General features: G+C 36.9%; 1 protein-coding gene across 1 annotated transcript; it reads right to left on the reverse strand.

Annotated features, from left to right (window-relative positions):
- Positions 1-450: 450 nt before the first annotated feature.
- TMED7 (transmembrane p24 trafficking protein 7) lies at positions 451-12,782 on the reverse strand. Its single transcript, XM_090276601.1, has 3 exons — positions 12,321-12,782; positions 6,985-7,230; positions 451-3,462 (listed from the first exon to the last, which is right to left on the reverse strand). Exons 1-3 carry the CDS (start codon positions 12,516-12,518, stop codon positions 3,226-3,228), a joined length of 681 nt encoding a protein of 226 aa, XP_090132727.1. The 5' UTR covers positions 12,519-12,782; the 3' UTR covers positions 451-3,225.
- Between the last annotated feature and the right edge of the window lie 290 nt (positions 12,783-13,072).

The following is a 13,072-nucleotide window of genomic DNA, read 5'->3' on the forward strand; positions in this document are numbered from 1 at the left end:
TTTATGTGGAAAAAATCTTAAGCACTCCCAGACCCATAAAATAACATACTAAGTAACACATAAAACCTAAAATAATACTAACATAGAACAAAAGCAGTGCCACTCAACACTGCTCAGGGTGCACACTGCCTCTATAATGGCTCCCTGCAAAACAAATGCTGAATGCTATTTTCGCTATTTCTCATAAAAGGAAAATCCTCTGGATTTCTTCCAGTTTGTGGAAACAGGTACATAGAATGTAGCTCTTGTAAAAGTGAAATGGCATATCGCGACCTTTCAAAAAGTGGGGGATTATCTGTATTTCTCTCCTTTAATTTTTTTTCTTGACCAGTCCCCAAGATGTTTCGATAAAATACCAAATACATAATCATTCTCTCATAACAAAAATATACTCCAAGCTACAAGTTCATAAGGAGCTTTACAAAGATTTTAAACCCTGACAGAAACAAGTCAGTTTGTTGAAATATTTTTTTATTCTATAAGAATTGATTGATGCACTCCTACAGAACCATGTTTAGAGAATGTTTTTTTCAAAAGTAAATGAAAAACCCCTCTCGTTTATTTATATATGAATTTGTTTAATTTTTGAAAACAACAGGCATAGGGTCTGCTTTAGTCCTATTTAACTATCAATGTCACACATTTATAAACTGAAGCAAATACGGATACTACAGAGATTTAAATGTAATCTTTCAAATAATAAAATTGCTTTTCAGTCCACTGTGTTTTCAAAGTTGATTAGCATCAAGCCAGAATGTAAGTCATGAACCACACACCATTTGTTTCTCTTTAGGAAAAAATGTTTAGATTATTAGCAAAATAATCTTATATCTTCACAGTTGATATTTTAGTATAAACTTATGTATCAACCTCCCTTCTGTTATTTACTCTACTTTAAAAATATATATAGCTAATAATGTTTAAATATGTATTCTGAGCCATATGTTCAAATATGAATATTTGAGAAATTCAAACTGTTGCATCAAGTTATAAAAGAATTAAAGAAAAAAGATGAGCTACAACTTATATATTAGGAGGAAGAAAAATGTTTACTTAACATTTATGTCTTTATAGATATGTATTTTTTCATTTATATATACATCCCCAGTTGAGTATAGACAGCCATCAAACGTAAACCAGTTACATACAGACTAGACTAAGCCTGTACTATTTTCTACAATAGGTAACAGTGGTGATTTCAAACATTTCAATATATTTAAAATAGTTTCAGCAAGTTATTTGTAGAAATAGTCTAATATTATGAAGTTTTGATAGGCACAGATGAAATAACTGCATTATCTATGCCAAACTCAGCACACTGATGGTACCTGACTGTGCTTGATTATGATCTAAGTATCTGAGCACAACAGAGCAGGCAGGTGACCAGAAAAAACATGTAACATACACCCGTGCCTATAAACCACATTAATATTAGTGCTGAAAATTTTCAAATCTAAATACAGAGGGACATATAAAGCTGCAGGGCAACATCAATATAAGAATCCAAATAAATAAAGCTGCAAAATTTTAAACTTCAGTTCTTAATCTGATATTAAGGATTAACTACTTGCTCTTCAAAAATGTTAGAATTAAAGAGTTAAAGTTGAAAATATGTTTATCCCTTGCTATACTGGAGCATTTGAAATTAGCCAGCATGACAACTTTAGTTCCTTTTGCTCTTGCATGCAGTAGTGTATATATGCATTTTAAGACAGCTTAAAATTGAGTTAACTTTTAGTCAGCAGTGGTGACTAGAATTGCTATCTAATCAGTATTGTATGGTACCACATATCAAAGTCTCTACAACATGAGTCTTGTTCAGCACTTATTACCTTTGGGTGGGGGAGGGATGCATGACAAAAAGCAGTTCTTTTTCTTTTTTAACAGCAGAAAAGCTTTAAACACCTATACAATTTGCAATATCTTGGGTTCTACCTTAGAATACTTAAAAAAAAAATCCTATTTCAGTTGACTCAATCTATACAAGTTATAAAATACAAACACATTCTAAACAATATAGTGTACAGAATATGAACTATTTAATATTCATTAAATGCAGTACAATCAATGAAGTTTATCAAATAAAAAACACACACAGCATTCTAAATGTTTAAATCATCTTAGAGATGCTAATCAGAGATTATAGAAATTACATGTGCAAGACAAAAGAGAAAGAAAAGAATAGAAAAGAAAACAAATCCAAAGAAACTAACTTCTCAGTGCATCACACCTATTGGGATTAAACGTATGGCATTTTTACGATACTAATATTACAACTGTCAATTTAAGCTGGGAATAACTCAAAAACATTAAAGCCACATAAGGGCAAGAACCAGCCAATTCAATGTTTAAATGAAACAGATCACCTTTTTTCTTTGTAAAAGCACTGAAAATGTAGTGTGTGCAGGTAACCTACTAAAATTTTTCTTATTTCATTTGCCCCTACACTATAAGACATTGTAGTATCTTAAATTATTCTGTATTTATTCTATCTGGTATGACAGTCTGATTTTTAAGGCCTGTATAAACTCCATGGTATTACTGAAACATACTATTTTTTGTGTGGTAAGAATGTCTTTATGAAAAAATAACATATCTGGTTATAAATCATAGAATAAACCCCCAAAACGAAAATCTGACATTTTCCAAGCTAGTGAAAAATAAGTTATACCATGATGTACCAATTTAAAATTATATCAATATTAACAAACATTTCTATGGTAGACCACCCCCCCATAAAAAATAAACAGTGCAGAATAGGGCTTGGGCTACAGTTAATCACATTTGGTTTTCTGAAAATCAAAACCTTATTTACTATAAACAATTGAAAGGCAATTTTCTTCCTCCACAACATATGTAATATTAAATTGAAAGTTTTAAAAATATCTACTACCTATAAGAAAAGTATTTGTAAATGGCAAAAAGGAATCAAAATACCAAAGTTTAGTGTGCAAAGAGTAGATATAAACAAACAAGAGAAGAGTAGATCATTGGTGTTGAATATTTAACGTGAATAGCCCAAAATAAGTTCCAAAGTTTATATACCTTTACAAATAAAAAAAGGTGTCCTTTCCACAGTTTGGGGATACTCATTGTACATCCCCCCAAACAAGTATATGAGTAAGGTTTGTAAAATGTTGCCAATATTAAGTTCTTCAGTATCTAAAATTAATTAGAGGACAGCAATATTACAGCGGCAATGGTGCATCAATTTTCAAAACGTAGTTATGATCCAACACGAGTTGTGGTGGTTCTTTTATCTGAGAAAAAGCTTTTCAGAAGAAATACCTGCCCTATGCTAACCACCAGAAGAATGAGGGCTTCTCCTACTGACCAATAGGCCACTCTTGTATTCAGATCTTCTGCTCGGCTTCGGCCTTGAGCTTCTCTCAAGCGAAAATGAGTCTGATAATCAATGACAGACTTCAGAGCTTCATGAATTGAAACGCAGGCAGATTCCATCTAAAGAGAAATAGTTCCAGTTAGTATGTTTAATACTTCCTGTACAATACATCTAGCACAGTCATCTTTTCTTCTAAATTGATCTTAATTCCTCATTTCATTAACATTCTACTAAATTGGCACTCATTCATTCACACATTTATGCTATTGGTCCTGGCAATGCAACCCTTTACTCCCTTTACCCAGTCCCACTAGTACAACTAGTATGGTTAGAACAGAGAGCCCATAAAGCAGCAGCTTGCCCCAAACTAAAGTGTCACAGCTGTGGCATCTGTAAGGATGGAACACCAAGCTAACAGTAGCAGAAATGCTTATCAGTTAAGGTTTGTGCCTATAAAATTTCAAACCCAGATTCCCCAAAGAGGAAGGATTAGGAAGAAGAGGCTGAGCATATCAGTAAATTGATCAATAAAAATAACCAATTCCAAATAAAGTATGACATAAAAATAGATCGACTTTGTCAAAGTTATTTTAGCTATTTTAAAAATAGTTGAATCTGAAAATAATAGGTCAGAATAGGAATATCTTTTTTTTTTTACATTTACTAATTTTTAAAATAAGTCTTTTCCCTCATGTCAGTCAACTAAATCAATATATACGTTCTCAATGGGATATAAGTTTCAGTTTCACTGTGTAATCAGTTTTTGAGCCTTCATCTGATGACACCTTACCTTTTTTTTTTTTTTAATAATTTATTTATTTGTTTATTTATTTTTAGAGAGAGGGGAAAGGAGAAAGAGAGGAAGATAAACATCACTGTGTGGTTGCCTCTCACTCGCGCCCCCAACTGGGGACCTGACGTGCAACCTAATCATGTGCCCTGACTGGGAATCGAACCAGCGACGACACCTTACCTTTTAATACATTAATTATACCATCTGACTTGAGAAGGGTTAAAACTCTAATTTTTTTAATAAACCAGAGCTTAATATTTTTCTATTGCTCAAAACTTAATCCTGGTGATGAAATACATGGTTTATTATATAATTATTTTATATCACAAACCATATATTAAGGATTTAAAAAACATTCTGAGTTTGTCTTAACTTTAAGAAATGCAGACATTAGAAAATAATTCAAGTATTCAATAAAGTTCTACCCAAGTATGTATAAGAGAAATAATTACAAAAATATTCCATTAAAGCTGCTTTTAGAAAAGTGTAAAATTATAAGATCTACAGATTGAATTTACCTGTTAGAATACTCAAACATTTTTGCTGTTCTTGTTTCAGTGAGACCCCTAGGAATGAAAGATTAGCAAAACTGTGCTAAAATGAATGATTTCTAAATTGTGATAAGAGGCTAGAAAGGTGCTTCTAGCATTGCTTTGCTTTCTATGGATTCTCAAAATATGTGGCCTAAGGATTCTTCTCCTGAAAAATCTCCATAAAACAAGGATCTGACACAAATTCAGACTGTTTAAGGATTCCCTGAAGCCTGACCATGGGGTATGGATTAAGACCAGCTGGATCAGAGAAAATACAGACATCAAAGGACTAATTGCATAGATTCAATACAATTTTTCAGATGATGTCATTTCCCTTTTTTTTTTTTTGGTACCTTTAGAGTGGAAATGTTCATACATTTAAAAAAGTATAGAGAACAGGACAAAGAATTATTAACACATGGCCAATCATGTTCCATCTATATTCCCCTCCAATTTTCCTCCCTATTCCAATTATTTTAAAGCAAATCCCAGATATTTTATTATTTCAGCTATACTTTTATACTTCATTTTTGAAAGGTTCTACTTTGAAAAAAATGGAACCCCAATAGCATTATAACACATAAATAATTAAAAAGTTCCTTTATATTGAATATAAAGTTACTATTCAAATTTCCCCAAATGCCTCACAAGTTGTTTACAAATCAGAATCCAAACAAGATCAACACGATTTGGCTGATATGTCTTTTAGGTCTTCTTTAACCTTTAGGTTCTCTTCCTTCTTTTATCCCTTCCTATCTATTTATTGAAGAAATTGGGGCCTCAATCCTGTAGCATTTCCCACTTCCTGAATTTTGCTAACTGTATTCTCACAGTGTTCCTCTATCCTCTGTACTTCTTATAAACTGGTAGTTAAAGCTAGAGACTTGATGGGATACAGGTGTAATGTTCTTAGGCAATGTGTATTTCATTACTATTATCAGAAGATATATCTCTAGTTATCTCTCCATTTATGAAATATCACTAGATTTAGGTGACATCAGTCTTATCTACCCATTATAAGGTTTCCCATCTCCCCTTCACCTAATAATGGTTTTAGCAGTGACTGGTGATTACTGCCTACCTAGAATCATCATTTTATTAGTATTTAAAAGTAATGATTTAATAGAACTATCATTTATTCTGCATTTATTAGCTGGTAATATTTTTCAATTTCAAAGTACAAACAGCTGCTTTATAAATATCCCTATTGTAGAAGAGACTTACTAGCTTTTTGAAAGTAGAAAAATAAAACTAAGAAAATATTTTTTTAAATGTGATACAAATAAAGGAGGTTAAGTGCTACTAATTGCTTTACAACCATTCATTTCTTACATTTATCTACTTAGGTTTTTAAGAGCAACCTTTTTTAAACAAATTAAAATTCATTAAAGTTATAAAGCATGGCTCAAAGAAAAATCTTTTTATAAAGCAAAGTGCCATTCGCACAGGATACTAAAATAAAAAGAACATTTCTAGAAATAAGAGCACTTGAATACATCTTATTAAAGCCCACAATAAGTTTATGAATTAGAGCTCTTACACATTCTTAAAAACTGCCTCTATCATCACATGACTTGGCCAGGAGACTAACTGGAACCTGGGAACAACGAAATACTGTACCAGTTTAAGGTATTAACAAGCAGGTTAAATAATTCCTTTTAATACCTAATTGAGTATCTTTTTTAGATGGAATCTAAGCTTGTACTGTATCTGAACTAGAACTAAAATAGCCCTTTCATCACCTGAGCAGCATCTGTTCACTGATTTTAAGTTTCTGTAACTTTCTTTCTCTCATTAAATTCTTCTTCAAAATACAACCCAATTTAGTTTTCTTAACTATTGTTAATGACTATATAATCTTTTAATATTTTACCTTAAGTTACAGCAAAAGTTATTAAAATAGCAGCTTGAATAATGTAAATATTGGTATAAAACCATCTGTGGAATCTTTATGTATTAAAGCATCATTTTGTTCCTAGTTATACCAGTCTGCTGATATGTTAGCAACATTCCTCCATGAATTACAGAAAATACTTCAGAATGCTGGAGCACTGTTTACTTCCTAAATTTCCTAAGTGGTCTTCCTTTTAATGTTTTTTTTATACTTAAAAGTTCATACAATCCTTTATCACTGGTCGTCACTGAAAAGTCTGAAGTTCTCTGTGTAATGCCTGACCTACTTTAAGAATTAAGGTAAGTTTAAATGAACGTGGTAAAAGTAAAAAATTCTGTGTTTATCAACAAATTAATACACATAAACCATGCATTTTCTCCTTTTATGCACACCAACATTATATCGCTGACTTTTTATTTACCTGGGTAAGAGCACTGACTCGGTTCTCACTAGGAAACAAAGGCGGGTCTTCTCCAACTTGAAAATCAAAATATACGGTTTTATGTGTGAAAGTAGAAAATTCATTGCTGAAGCAAAATTTGTATGTCCCATTTTTGGAGGCTGTGAAGGTAAAACTGTCGTACTGTTTCTTCATCTCCTTGTATAACACATTACCATCAGGATCTTCTAGTCTACAATCTACATCATAGTGACCGCCAGTAATCACCTACAAAAAGACAGAGGAAAAAATAAAAAAGAGATTACTGCAATTAACAAGTTTTAGAAATAACTAATTTCCTGATAAAATGGCAATAAGATTATAGGCTAAGGACCTTTACTATCACAGACAATTTCACATTTTTTTGATTTCCACAAGTGAATGGAACTTAGGAGGCAGATTTCAGTTCAACTAAAAGTTTATAAAAACTGAACATATTTCCACATAAGAGGAGAGAGGGAACTAGCTAACTAGCCAAACTAGTCAGTTAATGTAGGTCTCTTATATCACTTAATTCTTCCAAATAATCCTACCAGCGGGTTTTTTTCACCCCTCCACCTGACAAACTGAGAAACTTAAAACTTGAATTCCAAAATCATACTATTTACCCTTAAGCTTACCATCCTGTAATATTTTCCTTTCCCAAATTTTCTCACCCAGTTTCCCATTAGTATCATAGAGGCACACACATGGATAGTGAAGTAGCAAAGTAGGTCAGTCCTTACCGTAACACCCCAAGCATACTTCCATCATAGAACTCAAACTAATTTTACCACCAAATTACAAATACATTGATTCAGTTCTTTCATAGGTCAGTTATATAGAATTTGATATATAAAAATTGAGTAGACTTGTGGGCTGTTATAAGAGTATTGTCATCATTTATAAACTCGTTTCCAAGAGAAACATAAAGCAAAAACAACACAACTCAAAAAGATCTTTTATCTGGAAAGCTTGTATTTCAAGGCAAGCACACTGAAAGGAAAGCTGCAGGTACAGAAAATGTTTCTGAAAAGGATTTTGGAGCTACTTTCAAAGGCTTATGCTTAATCAGTTACAATTTGGGCAGCTTGGGTTGTCCAAATGAAGAGAGCAGGGGAAGACTTTTCCTGAAGCAAGTGGACAATCATAATAAGAGAGAAAAGGGAAAAAGGACTAAAAAGAAAGGCCTCCTTATATGAGAAAGAATTGAGTGGGAAGAAAAAGAAGAGAGACAGGAGAAGAAACACAGGGTGAATGTATCCACTTGAGTAGGGAGTGATGACGAAGAGACTGGGTTTGATGGTTCTCAGCCAACATGAGACTGGAAGGCACAAGCCTGTATATTCAAGCCTGAACACTTGGTTAGTATAATACTAATATTCTAGAACTCAGGGATCAAACTTTGGACTTCAAAGAATTGGTTACTTATGTGACCTTTTGATACTTAAGATATGATGAATAACTGAACTATGTTACAAGATCATTTTGGTAATTAAATGAAATTACATACTTAGGAAACTACAGAAATATATAAAATTAATACACAGATATAATGTTTTGACAAAAGTATCTTATAAACTGGGCATTTACCCCTCTCCCCAAAAGTCAACAACTTTTCTTCCAGGTGAAAATAATGACATCACTTTTATATGCCCAATTATTCACACTGACTTTTGTACTTTGAATAATCAAATCCATACATAAAAACTGAACAGGACCAGAAATGACCTTCATGCCACTTTTCTTCCAACAAACTTTAAAACAAGTAATCTCATTTCAGATAAAAGCATCCCTTTACAACCTGTCTGGTCACATAATACAGAAACATGGAATCATCCCAAATGAAGTATCCCTCCCTGTCCGTATTTCTTAATGTTGTTGCCTTTCTCAAATTCATCTCACCTTTTCCATTCCTAATCCATAATCCAGACAGGACTATTGCCACAACTTCCTAGACATTCTTCCTACAACCCAATCTCTCATCCCTTTAATCAACTGTTTCTCAGTCTTGATTAGATAATTTTGGGCTGGGTAATTCTTTGTTGTAAGGGACTATGTTGCCCTGTGCATTCTAGCATGTTTAGTAGCATCTCTGGTCTCTACCCACTATTTTTCCAGTACCACCCCCACCCCCACATGTCTCCTGGAGGTAGGGGCAACCTCCCTATGCTTCTCCATCCCCCATTTGCTTAAAACCCTTTGATAATCCCTACCAAAATATCCAAACCTGTTAACAATGGCATACCATTCCCCTATACCTTCCCCAGGTAGCCTTAGCACCTCTTTTATAACCCTTCTCATTCTGTGTTCCAAAAACATCAGACTGCCAGAAGTTCTCTGAAATCTTTGCTTTACATCTTCACTAACAATTAAACAGGGTTTGTTTGCTGAAGAATCATAGGACCCAAAATGACAAGGCTTACAAATCCAGTTTATTATAGAAAAAGAAAACCTCACAGCCAAAAGTTGTCTCATGGAAAGAGGTGAGGAGAGGTTAGGTGCTGGCTTCTTTGGCCTCCCTCGGTGAGGGCTGTGGCTAGACATATGTTCTCGCAGATCAGGAACCACCAAGTGTACAACACCTTGGCTTGAACACCAAAAGACTGTTGGCTGGGTGTTTTATATTTTGCTGGTTACATAGGCATCGTCCTGATAGGTAACCAGACTTAATACCAAGCCTTGGGGGGGGGGGGGTCTCATAGAGACCAGGGGCAAATCATCAATCTCACTATTATCAATAAACAATGCTGACAAACTATTACAAAGTACCCCTAAAACCCTTAGATCCATAGTTACAAAGCAACACTTGTACTCAGTGTATTTCAGTGCCAGCTCAGGCTAATTTCAAGCCAACTAGAATTAAGTCTTATAAACATAAAACATCTGCCTACGATGTCCTTTTTCTTTCTGTAGCCTTGTAACTCCTATTTATCCTTCTAGATTCAGACCAAACACCAGCCCCTCAGCTAAACTTCCCAATGAGCCTTCCTCCTTCAGCCAGCAGCAAACTGGGGGGCTGGGAGGGGGGTGACGGGAGAGGGGCAAAGTTTTGCCACTCCAAAAATATGCCTTTTGGAATACTGATATTATGCTGGTTATTAAGAAACAAAATACTCAAATAGACTTTGTTACCTCCCCTTTTCCCGCCTGAAAAGATTCAGATAGAAAAACCTGCTTCAGCTCTCGAGCTCATCGCCACCTTAGAAACCTCCGCGCCATGAGAGCCAAGTGGAGGAACAAGCAAATGCGCAGGCTGAAGAGCAAAATAAGAAAGATGAGGCAGAGGTCCAAATAAACCGCTAGCTTGTGCACCTGTGGAAGCAACAGGAGCAGAAATAAGGGAAGCCAGAGGCCAGGGACACTGATACAAGTTGTTGGACTGCACGCCTGCAATCTAGAACTTCACGAAGGATCTAGAATGTACGTTGCCATCTGACTGCTGCAACCACCTTTTGAGAGACACACCCTGCTCTTAACAAGTCTCTTTTGGTCCTTTGCCCTGGACCTGTGCATTCTGGACTGGGTCTGTTCTCATATGTGACTGAAGGTGTACAATAAATCATCTCTTCTTAAGTGAAGGGAAAAAAAAACCTGATTCTGGAAGGGAACCTTAGAATTCACTTAGTCAGTCACTTGATCGTATCAGACAGACAGGGAAAAAAAATCTAACAAAGCCTGTTTCTTCACCTCTGCCCCATTCTTTCTGGGCTGCCTAGCAAGAATTTGCCACGTGTTCTGCTCTTTTTTGCTACCTATGAATTGCCTCCTTCCCTTCTGAAATCCCAAACTCCTGCCCACACCTTCTGCTTTGTCTGGCGTGGCATAAAAGCCTCGACTGTCCAATGGGTTTCGAATCTCCTATCTATGACACCCCTGCATATACATCCATAATAAACTTTGTATATTTTCTCCTGTTAATCTGTCTCGTCTCTGTTAATTTGATTATTAGCCCAGCTAGAACGTAGATGGGAGGAAAGTTATTTTTTTATGCTCCCAGAATACCTAGTGTGTACTTTCATTGTTGTATTTAGCATTATATGACTATGTGACTATGTAAGTTTCCTGAGGTCAAAGTCAGTCTTATTTATCTCTGGGAAGTATAACAAAATAAAGAATTTAACCTGGAGTCCTGACTGGTATGGCTCAGTTGGTTGCTCATTGCTCTGCAAAGTGAAAGGTTGTGGGTTTGATCCCCAGTCAGCGTGTATGAGAGGCAACCAATCGATGTTTCTCTTTCCCCTCAATATTTCTCTCCCTTTCTCCCTTCTGTCCCCTCTCCTAAAAATAAATAAATGAAATCTTACTCATAGTTTTTCCATACTCAAAGGAAAAACTGAAATTCTTATCACAGCCAGCAAAGCACTAAATGCTTTGTCCCCTGCTGACACCCCTTCCTCTTTCTGGCTTCTTATTCCCAAATATGTAATAAGACCTGTCTATGGTCTTCAAATTCTCAGTCACTCTTACCACTGGGTCCTTGCAAAGCCTAACTCTCTTCTTCTTACTGAAGTACTGTAGGCACAACTGATTCTTTACGATTCACCTTAAAATCACTTGCTAAAGGAAGCCTTCATAGATTCCCAAAGACCAGATTGTATATCCCCTATTTTCTGCTCTTAAAGCAGTTTTGATGGATAGGCAGGTACTACATAAGAAAAGAAGGGTAGGATAGGTGGGGAATCAAGAACGAATAAAACACCCTCCAGTGTTTTGATCACTTCCGTATCACAAGCACCTACCACTGAACAGCTGCTCAAATGTGTGAAGTCTACCAAAACGAATAGAAACAGTAAAGATTGTTCTAACCAACTTAAACTACATTCTGCCAAGTAAAGTTGTTTTTTTTTTAATACACTCCCAAAGATGAGAAGAAGCCTCTTACTTATTGCAGCAACTCCTTCTACAACACCTTTGGCAAATGGTCATCTGGCCTGGAACGATGTTCTTCCAATAAAAGGGACCACATTAACCAACAGTCCTAATATCAGTGAAAAAACTGAAAAGCAATTGAGTTAAGATATTAACAGTGCCTCAAATCTAAGTACAGGTGTGGATTAGAGTTCAATGGCCTTCAAAAGAAGGGCACTGGAGAAGGCAAAGAAAAGTCACAATGATGGGAAGCATTTCTGGAATTCATAGGTCTTGCTATCTGGTTTCAAATGTCTCTTGCCTAAGGTTTAGAAGAGGAAAGCCACACGCTCTGTATCAGATACCTAGAGTTGATTCTGAATCACCAAAGAATTAAGAAACAAGGTCAGGAGGGGGGGAACCAGCCAATTACTCCCCAACTTTGGAACCGCGAGCTGCAGCCGCGGGACCGCCAGAGCCTGTAGTACCTGGAACTCGAGGGTGCACTTGGTGCCTTGTGTGATGTCCTCGTAGAAACACTGCTTGGCATTGTCGGGCAGCTCGAAGGTGATCTCCGAGGCGCCGCCGGGTTCCGTCACCAGCAGCAGTACAAGCAGCGCGAGCAGCCAGCAGCTCCAACGGCCTGCGGCGGCGGCCCAGCGCTGCGCCGACCCCAGCCGCGGCATCCCGAGGGGGTGGTGGCGGCCTCAATGGACTTGTGGAGGCAAGCGAGGTCAGGTCTGCGCGGACTCGCCGCGCGCGGCAGGCCTCAGCCTGAGTCGCTCCGAGCCTCGGAAAAATTCTGGATGAGGAAGCAAGCCACTGGCGGTGAGTGAGGGGTGCTCAGAAACCAGGACCTAGGGCCCAGAGCGACTTACGGAACAGATATTAAAACCGGCACAGCACAAGCGGAAAGGCCTGAGGTGGCCGGAAGTGGTGGGCGAGTACTTGGGAAGGGGCGGGACCTGAGGCACCTGCTTTGGCGACCCGGAAGTACTCTCTTTGAGAGAGACGTTGAAGTGTATACGTGGAAGCTCCCTAGGCCTCTTGTCCCCCACCCCCACCCCAAGCTAAGACGAGGGGCGGGACTACAGAAGGGAGCGGGTGGGGTGGGGTCAGAAGAAGGGGTGTGGCCGGCGGGTGCCTAGCCGGGCTTACAGTCAGAGGAGCGACCTGCCACCAGTGAGAATAAGCTGCACGGGCTTGTGCTTCTTTGAGAGCCGAGTGCTGGGAGATCTCC

The sequence above is a fragment of the Furipterus horrens genome, unplaced genomic scaffold (assembly GCF_987537825.1).
Source record: "Furipterus horrens unplaced genomic scaffold, mFurHor1.1.pri manual_scaffold_5, whole genome shotgun sequence".
NCBI classification, from domain to species: Eukaryota; Metazoa; Chordata; class Mammalia; order Chiroptera; family Furipteridae; genus Furipterus; species Furipterus horrens.